At 47.5% G+C, this 17,703-nt stretch overlaps 1 protein-coding gene across 4 annotated transcripts in view; it reads left to right on the top strand.

The window, feature by feature from the left end:
* TRPV5 (transient receptor potential cation channel subfamily V member 5) overlaps nucleotides 1-14,901 on the top strand; it is a 35,009-nt gene extending 20,108 nt beyond the window's left edge. For all 4 annotated transcript variants that reach the window (XM_065939263.1, XM_065939262.1, XM_065939261.1 and 1 more), the window contains 7 exons: nucleotides 680-766; nucleotides 2,001-2,077; nucleotides 2,316-2,481; nucleotides 2,690-2,756; nucleotides 4,705-4,973; nucleotides 8,335-8,441; nucleotides 10,124-14,901. In XM_065939263.1, the coding sequence (XP_065795335.1) occupies nucleotides 680-766; nucleotides 2,001-2,077; nucleotides 2,316-2,481; nucleotides 2,690-2,756; nucleotides 4,705-4,973; nucleotides 8,335-8,441; nucleotides 10,124-10,424 (1,074 nt within the window). In that variant the 3' untranslated portion in view covers nucleotides 10,425-14,901. The remainder of the gene's footprint in view (nucleotides 1-679; nucleotides 767-2,000; nucleotides 2,078-2,315; nucleotides 2,482-2,689; nucleotides 2,757-4,704; nucleotides 4,974-8,334; nucleotides 8,442-10,123) is intronic.
* Nucleotides 14,902-17,703: the final 2,802 nt, after the last annotated feature.

Raw genomic sequence — 17,703 nt, 5'->3', positions numbered from 1 at the left:
GCAATAACCCCAGGAGGTAACCATTATAGTCTCCATTTTACAGACGAGACACCCCAAGCTCAGGGAGTTTTAGTGACTGATTCAAGGTCTCACTGGAGCTAGCAGGTTCTGGGTCCATCCCAGAACCCAAGTTCTGTGGTGTGTGTATATTTTACCTGCTGGGAACCACAGCAAGATTGGAAAAGCTGGCCTTTCAGCATAGCTGAAACCAGGCCAAGCCACTCTTCCTGTTGGTTTAACTTTCTTAACTTGATGCACTGAAATGTGACCTCAGCCCCTCAGTACACGCATCACCATAAGTTACAACTCAACAGCATAAGAAGTGAGTTGTTAGGGGGTAACTCAAGTTGTTAATATATGGAGCATAGATATTGTATTGGGTTGGCCAGAAAGTTCATTCAGATTTTCCATGAGATGATGTGGGTAAACCTGAATGTATTTTTGGCTAACCCAGTACATTGCATATTGGTTTACTTCAACTCATGCCCTGGTCACAGACTGAGCTGCAGTGATAAATACAGTGGGGGTGGGGGGGATGGGTGGTGATGTGGTAATGGTGGTGGTAAGGGGAGCTCTTATTCAACTTGGATAAAGTTGAGTTGCTTTAGACCACTTACTCAAAAAGATTTGCCTCTCAGTCCATCCGAAAGCACTTCTGATCCTGAATGTCTCACCACAGGAGGCCTACGTGACTCAGCAGGATAAAATCCGGCTGGTGGGGGAGCTGATGACGGTCCTCGGGTCAGCGATCATCCTATTCCTAGAGGTGAGGTGCAGCTGAGCCCTCAGACTGAACTGAAGTCTTTTATCTTTTTTTTTTTTTTAACACCAAAAACACTTTGTATTGTGGCATAGCCAATTAACCATGTTGTGGGTGGTTCCAGGTGAACAGTGAAGGGACTCAGCCAGACACAGACATGCATCCATTCTTCCCCAGACTCGCCTCCCATCCAGGCTGGCACATAACCTTGAGCAGAGTTCCCTGTGCCATCCAGTAAAGTCCTGCTGGTTATCCACTCTGAACACAGCAGTGTTTATGCATGACCTTCCTGAAGTCCCCAACCGCCCCTCCACACCCAGTGACCTTGAGATTGTTTTCTGAGTCTGTGAGTCTCTTTCTGTTTTGCAAGTAAGTTCATTTGTATCATTTCTTTTTCGATTCCACATATAAAGGACATCATATGATAGTTCTCCTTCTCCATCTGACTCACTCCACTCAGAATGACACTCTCTAGGCCCATCCATGTTGGCACAAATGGCCTTATTTCATTCATTTTAATGGCTGAGTAATATTCCATTGTGTGTGTGTGTACACCACATCTTCTTTATCCATTCCTCTGTTTATAAACATTTAGGTTGTTTCCACGTCTTGGCCATTGTAAACAGTGCTGCAATGAACACTGAGGTACATGAATCCCTTCAGATCCTGCTGTTCTCTGGGTATATGCCCAGGAGTGCGATTGCAGGGTCATATGGTAGCTCCATTTTTGTTTTTTTAAGGAACCTCCATATTTTTCTCCACAGTGGCTGGACCAGTTTACATTATTGTTTGTGGATTTTTTGATGGTAGCCATTCTGATCAGTGTGAGATAATATCTCACTGTAGTTTTGATTTGCATTTCCCTAATAACTAACTATGTTGAACATCTTCTCATGTGCCTATTGTCCTCTTTAGAGAAATGTCTATTCAGGTCTTCTGCCCATTTTTTGAGTGGGTTGTTTGTTTTGATGCTACTAAGTGTCATAAGCTATTTGTAAATTTTCAAGACTAATCCCTTAACAGTCATATCATTTGCAAATATTTCCTCCCAATCTATGGATTGTCTTTTTGTTTTTTGTTTCTTTTTCTGTGCAAAAATTTTTGAGTTTAAGCAGGTCACACTTGTTTATTTTTGCTTTTATTTCCATTATTCTGGGAAATGGATTAAAAAAAGATGCTGCTGTGATTTATTGAACTGAAGTCTACATTTTCTCCCCGCCTCCCCCCGGCCTTTTTCCAGATCCCAGATATCTTCAGGGTTGGTTTCTCTCGCTATTTTGGACAGACTGTCCTCGGGGGGCCATTCCATGTCATCACGTGAGTGTTCTTCCTTCTGGCCTCCGGCCTTCCCTTGCCAGAAACATTTCAGGTCTCCCTATCCGTCTCTGGGACCCTCGCCTCCAGGGACTTTTCTCCAGCGGGTTCATGGGTGTGACTGTGTATGTTGTTTAAGTGGTTGAGCGGCGGGTTCCGGGCAAGTCAGCGCCATGCTAGAAGGGACCTAGAATATTCCCAGCCCCTCCTCTCATTAGCCCCCTCCCCTCTCTCCCCCCAGCATCACCTATTCCTTCCTGGTGCTGGTGACCATGGTGATGCGGCTCACCAACACCAACGGGGAGGTGGTACCCATGTCCTTCGCCCTGGTTCTGGGCTGGTGCAGCGTCATGTACTTTGCGCGAGGATTCCAGATGCTGGGCCCCTTCACCATCATGATCCAGAAGGTCAGTGCTGTCTCCAGTTTCTCTTGCTTTCAGACATCAGACTTGTCCCAGACCAAGGGAGGGAGTAGGAGCAACAACAACAACAAAAAAATGAGGCTCCTACTAGATCTGGTGGAACTCTGGTAACTCCCGATCTAGCAGCAGTAGCTGCTGAGAGGCAGGTGGAGATACAGTCCCCCACCCTCCCTCCCCTCTCTGTTCTCTGTAGATGATTTTTGGAGATCTGTTGCGTTTCTGCTGGCTGATGGCTGTGGTTATCGTGGGATTCGCCTCAGGTGAGAACATCACTCTCTTCTCCAGAGAGTGGGATTCAGTTCTCCAGAAGGTTCTCTCTCACTCTTGCTCTCACTTATTTCTCGTTTGCACTCCCTTTTGCTTTTTTTTCCTCCTAGTGGAAAGTGAATCGAAAAACATGCTCATATGCTTAGGATCTGGGTCACTCAGATTGGCCTAGAGCGTGGACTCATGTGCTCTGAAGTTCTGGGTCATCATGTTTGTGTTGACTAACTGCCCTGCAGCATCTTTAAAGGAGAGATAGACAAAGGGCCTTGAAGAGAGACAGATATGAAACAGGAAAGACAGGCCAGTTGTGAAAGGTGCCATGTGCAAACAGTTCAGTATTTAATTCTTCTATGTTTACACTTCAGAAGAATAAATGAAAAGCATTCAACAACACATCAAGTGCCCTTTTTTTTCATTTATGTAGTCAAAGTTTAAAGAAAAGAAAGGAATTTGGAGAAGGAGGTACAACAAAAGGGTTTGGAGGGTTTGTAGAATGGGAGAGGAAAACAGAAGAGTTGTGAAGAGAGGCTTGAAGCACAATGGCCAGTGGGGACCCAGTCACGGCCCAAGAAGTAGGGGGAAGGGTTCCAGGGAAAGGAAGAGAGGAAACATCCAGAACAGGGCAGATGAGACAGAGCGGAGGGAGGGAGAGAACAAGTGGACAAGGAGAAGAAAGTTGTTCGGGGAAGGCAGAGAGAGGAAGGAAGAGCAAACACTGGCGCCTCTCATCCAGTTCTCCATGGCTGCGGCGGAACCCCTGGAAGGCAGGTGGATGTACAGGGTGACATGTGAGGACTCCAACCCTGGGCTCTTAGTACAACGGATGCCATTCCTGTCTTAGGCATTCCCTTGCTTAATGGGAGTTCCCAGAAAACAGTAGACCGAAAAACTACACCAAGATGGGAACTCTGAGAGGGTAAAACTTAGTCTGTCCATTTGGAGGATTCCTCATGTTTTCTCCCTCCCCACCCTCATCTGTATGTATGCAGAATGAGGGGATGTAGCAGAGCCATTTTCTATAGATCTCCCAAAGCATCTGTTCTTCGTTGTTGCAAAACCATGCTTTGTCATAGACCCTAGCTCAGGTCTTGGGGTCACCTTATTTAGATTTCCATTCCCCAAACAGGGATGAGGCTTTCAGAGGCTCTGATGCTGTAGTAAGTTTCCAGGATACCTAATACCATCCAGTAAGGCTACACATCACATTTTTTTGCAATGGTCTAAGAACACGCAGGAAATCTCAGAGTAATGGATGATTATTTACAGAACATTGAGTTTTTTTTTTTAGGTTCTTTTGTTTAGACTTTTCATGTGCTCAGTTCTTTAAAGATTTGTTGAAGATTTCATGCATTCTTGTAACAATTGGCCTTTTAAATATTTGGTTCTAAAATGTAAAAACCAGTTAGGTGACATATACTGTATATATCTACTGATAGATAGATGATAGATGTTAGCTAAATTCTGAGTATTGCCATTGTCCAGAGTGATAAACTTGGTCATAGGATACCTCAGGGTTAGCCAAGTACACAGGGAAAATGTGACTTATATAATATGTATAATTTACACATCTACATTTGTGTGTGTGTGTGTGCATGTATGTAGGTTTCCCAGGTAATAAAGAATCCACCTCCCAATGTAGGAGACATGGGTTCAATCCCTGGGTGGGGAAGATCCTCCAGAGTAGGAAATGGCAACCCACTCCAGTATTCTTGCCTGGGAAATTCCATGAACATAGGAGCCTGGCCAGCTACACTCCATGGGGTGGCAAGGAGTCGGACATGATTGAGCAACTGAGCAAGCATGCACGGGCATGTATGCATGTGCATGTGTGTAATTGTATGGAGATATATGTTGGAGGTAGAATGAATACTGACCAGGCCCAGGCTTATTGTGATAACTCCCTGTTTCCTGATCTCCATGCCCTCTTCCTGGGCGGAGCAGCGTTCTATATCATTTTCCAGACCGAGGACCCATCCTCTCTGGGGGAATTCTATGACTACCCCATGGCGCTCTTCAGTACCTTTGAGCTTTTCCTCACCGTCATCGACGGGCCCGCCAACTACGACGTGGACTTGCCCTTCATGTATAGCATCGTCTATTTTGCCTTCGCCATCATCGCCACACTGCTCATGATCAACCTGTTGGTCGCCATGATGGGCGACACACACTGGCGGGTGGCCCACGAACAGGACGAGCTCTGGAGGGCCCAGGTGAGTGCGCCAGTGGTAGTCTTCCTGAAGGTCAGGGGATGGAGAGAAAAATCAAAGTGCAATATGTCATGGTCGATGACTCTTAGGGGAGTCATGGAACACCCCAATGGGGGTGGTCATCTCAACAGAGGAATTTTTGAATAGATGGAGGGTAAGTTGATAGGATGGTAGGATAGGGTTAGGATCAACACCCAGGAACTGTGTGTTGACCACAGTGGAAGGGTGGATTCAGGAGTCATCCTTGACTCCAGAGGGAACTAGAAACTTTCTTCTTCTTGTGTATTCTATACTCTGATTTCTCTTCAGATCGTACAAATCTTTCACCTTTTAACTTTCTTGTCCTTATGTATTCTAGTTTTTCATTTGAACCTTATCTTGTATTTGCTTTTATAACTGTTCTTCTATTATCTTTTCTTTTTATCACCACAGGCTAATAAAATCTTAGAGTTGGTACTGTCTTTAGTGGTCTTCTAGTTGAGCTCCTACCCAACGTATACTCATTTATTGGTCAGAAGGTAATTCAGTGTCTTCTTTCATGCTAAGACATTATTATCATGTGGGTTTGGGTAGAGGTTGGGAGGAGAGAGCTTTTTCATATTTCAAAAGCTTTTGTTATTAGAAAAGCCCAGACTGTACTGAGCTGAAACCTCTATTTCTATAAGATAGAAAAACTGGGCCACCCGTTGGCCCCCATTTTTTCTTCTCATATAACGCAGAACACATTCTCCCTTAGGCGTGCCATTCAAATATTTGAAGAGAGCCATTGTTTGTCCCTTTGGACTTTCCATTCATTAGCACTAATTATTTGGAGACTTTCTCTGTGCTGGGAAATATCTGGGATCTGGGGGCACAAGCAAGATGATGTAGTCTGTGCCCTCATGGGGCTTACAGTCCAGCTGGAAAGACAGACAGTAAAACTTCATAGAAAGCCATGTAATTAGAAGAATAAATGTGTCGTAGAGAAGTGAAAGTGCTAAGAACAGGAGGCAAGAGAAGATTTGGACTGAAAAGTTAGAAAGTGCTTTCCTGATAGACTGACATTTAAGATGAGCCCCTAAACATGGGTAATAATTCATCAATTATGAAGAATAAGGAGGGACTTCCTGGGTGGTCCAGTGGCTAAGACTCTGTGATCCCAACGCAGAGGGCCGGGGTCAGATACCTGGTCAGGGAACTAGATCCCACATGCCAAAATTAAAACCTAGTGCAGTCAAATAAATATTTTTTAAAAAAGAAGAATAAGGGGAGGGAATGGGAGTTAGGATTTTTGTCCATCAGGACACTTGGCTATGGGGACAGAAAACCAAACTCAAATAGACTTGGGGAAAAAAAGAGTGGGAAGATGTATTGATCCTCATAACTGGAACGTTTAAGGAATTAAATTAGTTTTCGGCATGTCTGGCCAGAGCCTGGATCTCCGTCTCACCCATTACATGAGTTTCTCTGTGGTTCTCTCTTTTGTCCTGACCCCTCTAAGTCAGTCTATTGCATCGTGTTGCTGAGATAGCTTATAGGAGCTCTAAACTGACAAAGGAGTGAGCAGATACACCCATTCCAATGGCCCCACTCTTTTTATTTATTCTTTTTCTTTTTTGCTGCACTGGATTTTTGTTCTGGCATGGGGGCTTTCTCTAGTTGTGGTGCATGGGGGCCTCTTTAGTTGCCAGAGCAAGGGTTCTAGAGCTCCAAGGCACAGTCGTTGCAGCGACCTTAGCTGTCCTGTAGCATGTGCGATCTTACTTTCCTGACTAGAGACCCAACCTGAGTCCCCTGCACTGGAAAGCAGATTCTCAACCACTGGACCACCAGGAATATCTCAAGGGGCCCCATTCTTACTGTGTTCTGTGTGACTCCTGATGCTGTGGATCTGTAGCCTTGAAAAGAGCATCTCCTTCTGTCCACTGAACCCATTTCATCGCAACAAGTTTGGTCATAGGTGGATCCATTTAAGACTAAGGCCAAGGACTGGAGAACTGGTGGTGGTGGTAGAGTTTTGGGGAAAATAGATGAATTAACCAGGACTGTGTGAGGTCCAGTCTGTTCTAACGGGTGGACTGGCAGTAGAGAAGTGATTTTCTAAACATCAGATGGGCTCTGTTCCCAGAAGATTGGGAGGCTGAATGATGGTGCAAGTAGAAACAATAAGTGTCCCTTTCAAGATAAAGAAAAAACACTATCTAGGGAAAAGAAATAGAATGGTTGAAAGTCCTGAGGGTGGAGGGAACTTGGCACAACTCAGGAGCAGAGAGCAGACCAAGAGAATCATGGAGTGCTGAGAAAGATGGTAGCATAAGAAGATGAAGTAGAGAACTAAGTTATTTTAGGGATTCCTAGTTTGTTCCATCAGTCAAGCTTCCTGGACCCAATCCATCCTGAATGACCCTCTGTTCAGACCTAGATCCTGGGCCTTTCAAAGCTAGAACAATCTTGATGTGATTGGAGGAAAGCAGCATAAAGAGGGATCATCCTTCTTCTGGCTTTGAACACTAAACTATAAATAGCACCTAAAATGGAGTCAGGTCTTTCAGTAAATATGCAGTTGGCTCTTATCAAATATGCAATTGGGTCATGATCAAATAGAACCCTCACATCTTTGTTACATGATTGATTTGACTAAGCCGCTTAGGTTTTCCTGTGCTTAACACTGACACTTTAGTCTTACAAATGTAGCACCTTGCATTGGGTTTACTTAAATTTCACATTAGTGGTTTTTGACCAGCATTCCAATCTGGTAAGATCATTTTTATATTGCTTTGTCATCGTGCCTATTACATATCCTTCCCAGTTTTGTGTCACAAGCATATTTGATAATCTTGTCTTATGTTTCATTAAGTTAATAATAATGAGGGCTGGGTAAAGGACAGGACACTTGCCATGCCACTAGAATTTTCCCTGCCAAGTTTGGAGTCATTAACCCACTCTTTTCCTTCTTAGGATATGGGTGTATTTTTAATTTGCTGCAGATGCCCTCAACATCACCAGTTATCATTTCATCCCCAAGATCACAGAGATTCTATTTAATCATTTTATTTAAATCCAAATAATTGGTCTATGGCTTTCCTATGAAAAAGGAAAAGATATTAGTTTGGATGGGATGGCTCACTTTCCCTGAATCTGAATGGTAATGCAGGGGTCACTGTTTTATCCACAACTCTCATAAAATAGTCTCTCCTTCTGCGGTGAGTGATGAGGAGGGCAGTAGCGTGGCGCCTCACACGAACAGGGGGGTGGACGGTGGCTGTCACCCATCCCTGAACAGATGCCCTCCTCCCTCTCTGGGTCCCCTCTGTCAGTAGCCCCAGGGTCCTCCCAGCCTCGTGGCTCTTCCTGGGCTCTTCCCCCGTCTCTCGTCTCCTCCCAGGTCGTGGCCACCACGGTGATGCTGGAGAGGAAGATGCCTCGCACCCTGTGGCCGCGCTCCGGCATCTGTGGGTACAAGTTCGGGCTGGGGGACCGCTGGTTCCTGCGGTGAGTGACCTGGAGACCTGTGGGCTGTCCACCCGGGTGAGGCCGTGGGGGCCAGGGCGCCCGGGTCTGCACGTGTGGCCCTCCGCTCCATCCTCGGGGTCCCAAGTTGGACCCGGAGGAGAAGTCATCACTCTCTGAAGTGAGACTGCTCGCCTGTTTAGGGGAGGGGTGCGGAGAGGCAGCGCCAGCCGCGAGGTCGGAAGGGCGGTGACGTGTGCACCGCCACCAACACTATCCGCGCTCCGCTGTGGGCATGCGCTCCCCAAACGGGTCTAGTCTTGTTTCCACCTGACCCCCACTCCTGGTAGATTTTCTTTTTTTTTTTTTTCCTGGTTGTGCTGGATCTTCATTGCGGGTGGGCTTTCCTCTCGTTGCGGCAAGCGGGGGTGGGGGGGGGGTACTCTACTGCAAGGCTTCTCACTGCGGGGGCGTCTCTTGTTTCTGAGCATGGGCTCTAGGGCGTGTGGGCTTCAGCAACTGCAGCTCCCGGCCTCTAGAGCATAGGCTCGGTAGTTCTATCACATGGGCTTCGGTGTTCCGTGGCATGGGGGATTCTTCCCCGACCAGGAATCAAACTCGTGTCTCCTGCTTTGGCCGGTGGATTCTTTACCACTGAGCCACCGAGGAAGCCCTCTAGTGTATTATTCTTAGAGCTTCTAGTCTAGCCTGCAAGCTAAGCTTGCTCCTGCATACCCCACCTTCAGCTCCTCCTGACGTGGCTTTCCTCTCTCGGTTATTACCTGACTTGCATCTCCTCATCCTATGACACGCTTATCTTTTAATCGGCTGCTTTCTTTTTCATACTCACCCACATTCCCCCCACATCACCCCCTCCCACACAGAGGCCCTCAGTTCAGTTCAGTTCAGTCGCTCAGTTGTGTCCAACTCCTCGCGACCCCATGAACCACAGCACGCCAGGCCTCCCTGTCCATCACCAACTCCCAGAGTTCACCCAAACCCATGTCCACTGAGTTGGTGATGCCATCTACCCATCTCGTCCTCTGTCATCCCCTTCTCCTCCTGCCCTCAATCTTTCCCAGCATCAGGGTCTTTTCAAACGAGTCAACTCTTTGCATCAGGTGGCCAAAGGATTGGAGTTTCAGTTTCAGCATCAGTCCTTCCAATGAACACCCAGGACTGATTTCCTTTAGGATGGACTGGTTGGATCTCCTTGCAGTCCAAGGGACTCTCAAGAGTCTTCTCCAACACCATAGTTCAAAAGCATCAATTCTTCGGCGCTTATCTTTCTTTGTAGTCCAACTCTCACATCCATACACAACACTGGAAAAACCATAGCCTTGACTAGACGGATCTCTGCTGGCAAAGTAATGTCTCTGCTTTTTAATATGCTGTCTAGGTTGGTCATAACTTTCCTTCCAAGGAGTAAGCGTCTTTTAATTTCATGGTTGCAATCACCATCTGCACTGATTTTGGATCCCAGAAAAATAAAATCAGCCATTATTTCCAAATCCTGAAGGCCCAGCCCTTCTGGTCTCTTTCCCAGTTTATCCTCCACTTCCCTGCGTTTGACACTAGCAGGTCGTCCGGCTTCAACACGGCCCGCTTCCTCCTGCTCTCCCATCATTCCTGGTTCCCATCTGTGCTGCATTCACTTTGGCTTCTCCTCATGGTCCGGTCTCTCCCCAGATCAGCTGAGCTTCTCTCCTTTCTCACCTCCTCAGAGTTGAGACCAACCAAGACCAGAATACTTTGCGAGCGCGTCGCTACGTGGAAGCTTTCAAGGGCTCAGACAAGGAGGAAGGACAAGGACATCCCCCTGAGAAACGGCCCTCGGTGTCTGAGAGCGGGCTTCTAGCCAGAGCCTCCCTGGCCCTCCCGACCCCTTCCCTGTCCCGGACCACCTCTCGAAGCAGCGGCAGTCACCGAGGCTGGGAGATCATTCGTCGCAACACCCTGGGACACGTGAATCTCGGACTGGACCTTGGGGAGGGGGATGGAGAGGATCGGGTTTATCAGTTATGATCAGGACCCTTGTTACTCTCGTCCTGACTCCAGGTGGGCCTGGGTGATGGCAGAGAAAGAGACACTGCTTGTGAAGCATTCGCCCTTCCTGCCTGTCAACCCTGTGAGGGGTGGACAGAAGAATTCTCCCAGGCCATCCATACCTCACCCATCACCTCAGCATTCCCAGGAATGAGTGCCTTCTGGCTTCTTGGAAGTCCCACCTCTTGGGAAAGGAGGGTATCTGTTCAAGCAGAGTTAGGCTTGGAAACTAAAGACACCAGGTAGGGATGCTAGGCCAAAGGCTGGGTCATCATCTCCTTTTCTGCCCAGTGAGGTGCTAAGACTGTGAGCTGTGGCGTCTCCCAGGGCTTCACGTAGCACCAGCCGGGTATGGCCCTGAGGTTGTAGCCTCAACTCTTCCTGCACCTTATAGGACCCTCTCCCCACCTCACAGCCAAACCCACACTAGAAAACTGCAAGAAGAAGGGTTATTCATCCTTCCTTTATTTTTAAAAAAATGTGTTATGATATGCAGAACATAAAATTTACCATTTTAAGCATTTTTCAGCTGTACCATTCAGTGGTATTAAGTACATTCACATTATTGGGCAACCATCACCACTATTCATTCAGGGAATTTTTTAAACCGAAAATCGTGTACCTGTTAAACATGAATTCCCTATCATTCCTTCCCAATGGTCCCTGATAACCAATATCCTACTTTCCGTCTATGAATTTAAGTTTTCTAGTTACCTCGTATAAGTGGAATTATCCAATATTAGTCCCATTGGGCCTGGCTTATTTGATGTAGTATAACGTTTTCAAGATTTATCCATGCTATAGTGTGAGTCAGAATTTCATTCCTTTGAAAGGTCAAATATAATAACATCTCATTGTATGTTTAGATCACTTTGTGTTTATCCATCCCTCCGCTGATGGACAGTTGGGTTGTCCCACCTTTGGCTGTTGTCATGTAAACATTGGTGTATAATTATCTTTACAAGTTCCTGCTTTCAGTTTCATTGGATATTGAAAACTTCCAAACTTCCATCTATCATCTAGGATCAAATGAAGGGAAGTGGAGAGAGGTGGAGGATAAACTGGGATAGAGACCCAAAGGGCTGCACATTCAGCATTTGGAGGGTAATAGGGCCTGTGTAGGGTGGGATAGTGGGGAAAATGTGGGTGAGTATGAAAGAGAAAACAACCACTTAAAAGATAAGTGAAAGCAGTTTTGAAACTTCTAGCAATTCCTTAGAAGTGGAATGGCTAGATCTTATGACAAGTCTTTATTGAATTTTTTGAGGGACTGCCATCCTGTTTCTGGCAGCAGCTGTACTGGTTTACATTGCCTAAAGCAATATAATGCACAGGATTCCAGTTTTTCCACATCCTCACCAACACGTGATTTTCTGATTTTGTTTTAAATTTATAGTAGCCATCCTTTTGATTATGCAATGGTATCTCATTGTGGATTTGTGCATTTCCCCAATGATTAACGGGGCATCCCTGATAGCTCAGTTGGTAGAGTCCGCCTGCAATGCAGGAGACCCTGGTTTGACTCCTGGTCTGGAAGATCCGCTAGAGAAGAGATAGGCTACCCCCTCCAGTATTCTTGGGCTTTCCTGGTGGCTCAGTTGGTAAAGAATCCACCTGCCATGCCAGAGACTGGGTTCTATCCCTGGGTTGGGAAGATCCCCTGGAGAAGGGAAAGGCTACCTGCTCCAGTATTCTGGCCTGGAGAATTCCATGGACTGTATAGTCCGCGGGGTCGCAAAGAGCTGGACATGACTGAGCGACTTTCACTTTCACTTTCAGTGACTAACAACATTGAGCATCTTTCCAGTGACCACTGGCCATTTGTGTATCTTTTTTTCTTGGAGAGATATTTTTTTTCAAGTCTTCTGTCCGGTTTGCCTTGGGGGTTTGGGGGTTGCTATTTTTCAATTGTCTAATCCTTGTTTTTTGAGACTTAAGAGTCTAAAGTGTATCTCATTTGTATCCTGGTATGTTTTAAAATATGGGTGGTAAAGTATTCCTTTCTCTGCGTGGATGGCCCCATCAATTATTTTATGGGACCATCCCTGGCTTGTCCCTCAGGTTGCCTGTTAGCAGTTGTTCATCTTTGTGTCTGGAGGTAGCAGGCTTCCAGCCATGTTTCCTGCGACAGATACCCTCTGCCCCCAGCTCCGTTGCCCCTGCACCGAGGTGTGGGGGTGGGCAGCAATCACAAAGCATGGGCCATCCCTTTCCAGGAAGGAGATTGGAAACTAGGTGTCCGGGGTACCCATCACAGCCTCGCTTCTGTCTCCAGCCCGTCTCATCCCAGCCCTGTCAACACCCTCACCACAAAGCCATAGCAACTTTTTAAGAGGACTGTGATCTGGAAGAGCCAAAAGGTAAGTGGGATTTGTGAAACTGCCCCTAGGATCATCCAGATACACACGCAAGGCCCAGGTGAGTGTGGAATGGTGAGGGATAACTCACACACACACACGCACGCACACACAGAGGTTCACAGGTGGTATAGTTTCTAAATGTGCTCAGTCAGCGTGATTCCTCCTATCTTCATCCACACTCCCCTGTGTAAAGCTAAACTCCCATCTCTATTCCACATACAGTTTTTTTCCTGTCTCTTCAGGCAGCCCTGTCCACCACTGTATCCTTTATCTCCTCTCATTATTCTAACCTCAACCTCTCTCTCTCCCCAAGCGATGCTAGTCAGCAAATAACCACGCTCTGCTCTTTCCTATCCTCAAAGAGATTGTAATTGCCTCCCCTGGATTTCCATTTCTCCTTTCGCTCCTGCCCTATCTTTTTACTCCCTCCTTGGGGCCAAACTTCTTAAAAGGAGACTGTTGTCTGCTGAATCACAGTGAGTCCCCACCCCATCGTGGTTTGGCCTTGCCCCTCCGGCTACTGACAGCACTGTCATCAAGGCCATCTCCCCATAGCTAACCCCACTGAGCCATCTGAGTCTTGTGCAAACTCTGTAGGGTTCAGTACCCGTGGACCACTCACCCTCTCTCAGCACACCCCTCATGCCATGCTCACCTCCCACTCTGCCTGCTTCTCTTCTCCCCATTTCTTAAATAGTTTTGGTCCATGAAGTTCTCTGTTTTCCTCACCACCTGGCAAGTTCCTGCCACCTCCATGGATGATGTTGACACGTTTGTGATTCAAGACTTCTTTATCTTGGCTTTAGTTCTGTCTCCTGAGTTCCAGGAGACAGCTCAGATGCCTCTCTATTAGACAACTCTACCTGGATATTGTACAGATATCTGGAACTTGACGTGTCCCAAACTGAACAGCTTTCCTTCCTCACCAAACCTGCTCCTCCACCAGCATTTCCAATCAAATAAAAGCAGGTGAAATTGCCTAAGCCCCAAACCTAGGCGTCTTCCTCCACACACCCATCTCAACTCTCATTTGCAGTCAGTCTCAGGTCTGGTGGATTCTACTCCCTAAAATATCTTGTTTGAGAAAGAATAACTTTTGAGTAGACGATACATCCCATGGCCCGAGATTCAAAGAGCACATACGATATACAAAGAAAAAAGCATTCCTGCTTCTATTCTGGCCCCTTAGTTATCCACCTCCTCAGGGATATTCAGTATTGAGTTTGTTCTTTATCCTTCCAAAAATACTTTATGCATGGCCAAGCCTACCTACATACGGGCTTCCCTGCTGGCTCAGAAGGTAAAGAATCTGCCTGCAATGCAGGCAGCTTGGGTTTGATCCTTGGGTTGGGAAGATGCCCTAGAGAAGGGAATGGCCACCCACTCTAGTATTCTTATGTATACATTCTTTTAAAATACATGCAATATAGTACAATGTAGTAAAAAGAACTGTTCTTGCTTTTTTCGCTTCTAATGCTTTGAAGACTGTTGCACTTGTCTCTACCCTTTGGCTAGTCTTCCGAAAAGGGCCCCCATGGTCTTCCCACTGCCTTCCAGGAGTGGGTTCCTGGAGTCTTGTTTTTTTCCACTGCAGTCTTGTTTTTTTCCACTCCACCATCCACACTGGAGCCACATTGATCTTTGTCAGATGCAAGTCCTGCCTCAACCTGTGGCCTGGAAGCGCTTCCCTGAGCTGACACCTGGCAGCCTCCCCGGCCTCTTCACCCTTGTCTTCTCTGGCCCTCCCTTTCATCAAGATAATCAGTATTCGTTCCTCTTCTTTTTTCCTTCTTTTCAGCATTCACAGTTTCTGGATCTTTCTACCTCTCTGCACCCATCCTCCCTTCCATCTTTGTAACTTCTCTTCCTCCTGTTAGTCTCAACATAACAATTGTATATTGTGTTTGTGCATGTGTGTGTTGGTGAGCAGGGGGTGAAGGTGGGGGACAGACCCATAGGCTAGATTGGAGCTTGCCTGTTCCATTTCCAAGCCACCTATTTTTTCTTTTTATTATACATCCTGAGCTTTGGGTGCTCACTTTTTTAAACACCTGTTTTCCTTAACAGACTGTAAGTGCCACAAAGGGGAATGTGATGCCCATATTATTCAGTATTGTGTTCCCAGTGCTTGGCATAATTTCTGGTACAATGCAGTGTGTAATAAATATTCATTAATCAAATCTATGAATGAGTGACCTGTGTTTATTCTAAGTTCCTCTACTGGACATATTTCAGATATTTCTTTCACTTGTCGTAGTAGAGAGAAAAATACTGGCCTTTGTGTAGGATTGTAATAGTTAAAGACATAATAAGGGTGGGAGCACATTGCAAAGGATAAAAGAAAAACAGTGCTAACGTCAGTCATCGTTGGGAAATTTTCTCTGCTTATATGTACTTTTGTGTGTGCAAGAGACAGAGAAAGACAGAGAAAGGGAGTGGGGGAAAGGAGAGGATATGGAATGTTATGAAGAAGGAGAAAAAGAGGGAAGGATTCCAGAAGCAATGCTCTGAGGCAAAGCTTGGGAAACCTGAGGCATGTGGTACCCACTGTAAGAAGTACTCAAGGCATGAGATTCTTGAGATTCTACATCTATGGGATTCTATACTATGTGCTTCTTCATCTGCCTGTGGGATCCCGAGGATGACATGAAAAGAAAGACACCCAGGCATCACTGTGCAGCAAGACAGATGTGGTAAGAGAATCCCCTGGGTGCTGGAGGGATAATGGAGCTGGCAGATGTTTTAGACCCAACACGATGGGGTGAAGCTGCCAGGCTCATGGGCTGCAGAGACTGCAGAGACTGGATGGGCTGGGGGGACAGAGGAGAGGAAATACCAGGGTCCCTGCCTCGGGAAGTCTTCAGGTCCCCCCACAAACACTTAGCATGTCCCTCCTTCTCTCCCCTTGCCCTGAATAGAGAAGCAGAACAGCCTGGCTTCCATGCACCTGACCTGCCAGAGGTGGGCAGGTAGTGGGAGGACAGATAGCTCTGGATTTAAAAAATGTATCACCTCAGCTGTTTGCTAAGTATTTGATCGACAGGGTTCTGAGTTCTGGTGACATGGTGGCACAACCCTGGGGAAGGACTCTGCCTGCAGCCAGAGAAGAGTGGGCAGGGGCCGGGCTTCCCACCCCCAAGCTGGACTGTGTCTGTGGGCCCCGTGAGCACAGATCGGAGGTACGGGGGGCGGCACACAAGGCCCCTCCTGCCTCGAGATCGCTCCATGAAATTGGAGAAAATGCCTTGAGTTTGGTGTGGGAGCTAGCCTCACTGAGTTCTCTGGGCTGGGCCCACCTGTTTCTCTTCAGTTCAGTTCAGCCGCTCAGTTGTGTCTGACTCTTTTCGACCCCATGGGCTGCAGCACGCCAGGCCACCCTGTCCATCACCAACTCCCGGAGTTTACTCAAACTCATGTCCACTGAGTCAGTGATGCCCTCCAACCATCTCATCCTCTGTCATCCCCTTCTCCTCCTGCCCTCAATCTTTCCCAGCATCAGGGTCTTTTCACATGAGTCAGCGCTTTGTATCAGGTGGCCAAAGTATTGGAGCTTCAGCTTCAACATATCCAAAGAATATTCAGGACTGATTTCCTTTAGGGTGGACTGGTTGGATTTCCTTGCAGTCTAAGGGACTCTCAAGAGTCTTCTCCAACACCACAGTTCAAAAGCATCAATTCTTCAGCGCTCAGCTTTCTTTATGGTCCAACTCTCACATCCATGCATGACCACTGGAAAAACCATAGCCTTGACTAGACGGACCTTTGTTGGCAAAGTAATGTCTCTGCTTTTTAATATGCTGTCTAGAGTGGTCATAACTTTCCTTCCAAGGAGTAAGCGTCTTTTAATTTCATGACTGTAGTCACCATCTACAGTTTCTTAAGGCTAATAAAAAATATGACAATGTGCCAGGAAAAAACTACTTTGACACACGGAGCCGTGTCACATCAACAGGGTCGAGGGGCCCCTCTCTCTGCCCCCGGGAGGGCAGCCACCTGGGCGGGCCTGGACACCCCGGTCTCCCGCGGCCTGCACCGCTTCTCTGTCGTCCGTGGCACTGAGGAGCTGGCCGCGGGGCCGGAGCGGGGCTGTGCAAGGCCAGGCTGCCGGCCAGGGTGGGGCCCAGGGTGGGGGTCCCCCCTCCCCTGTGCAGTGGCAGGCGTCTGAGGAGGGGTCTGTCATGTGCCCACAGGTGCCAGTGTTTGCTTTTCTTCCTCCTGCTTGTGGCTTGCCTGACCCCTTCCTGATCAAGCGCTCCAGTCGACTGAGTGGGAGCAGCAACAAGTTTCCTCCAAGAAACACCGCCTCTGGCACCTCCCCGCCCCCCACCACCTCCGCCTCCATTGACCAGGACCGGCCTGCCTTGGGTTCTGAGCTAACCTAGGGCCACTCCGCTGCCCTCTGCCGACTTCCTCATCCCCTCTGGAGAGCCAGGGCCCCTTCAGGGTGATGGGTGCAGGTCAAAACCCAGTCTCAGGGGCCCACTCCACCATGGGGTTAGCTGATGCCTTCTTTATTGACTTAGTTCTGGGCTGCGCTCAGTCTTCACTGTTGCACGCGCTGGGTCGGCTTCTCACTGCAATGCTTCCCTTGTTTCGGCCCCTGGGGCTCTAGAGCACAGGCTCTATGGTTGCGGTGCATGGGCTTTGTTGCCCCATGGCATGTAGAATCTTCCCGGACCAGGGATCGAACCCCATGTCCCCAGAATTGGCAGGAGGATTCTTAACCACTGGACCACTAGGGAAGTTCCGCTGATGACTTCTGACGTGTCTGCCTGCCATGATGGGGACCATGGCACTGTAGCACATGTGTGGAGGCATGAACATTTCGGCAGTGGAGGCAGTCCTGATCGCACTATCTTTGCCTCCCCCTACTTCTCCTCTCTCAGGCCTTCGCTCTT

The sequence above is a fragment of the Muntiacus reevesi genome, chromosome 6, assembly GCF_963930625.1.
Source record: "Muntiacus reevesi chromosome 6, mMunRee1.1, whole genome shotgun sequence".
Lineage (NCBI taxonomy): Eukaryota > Metazoa > Chordata > Mammalia > Artiodactyla > Cervidae > Muntiacus > Muntiacus reevesi.
This window is presented reverse-complemented; position numbering and strand designations above follow the sequence as displayed.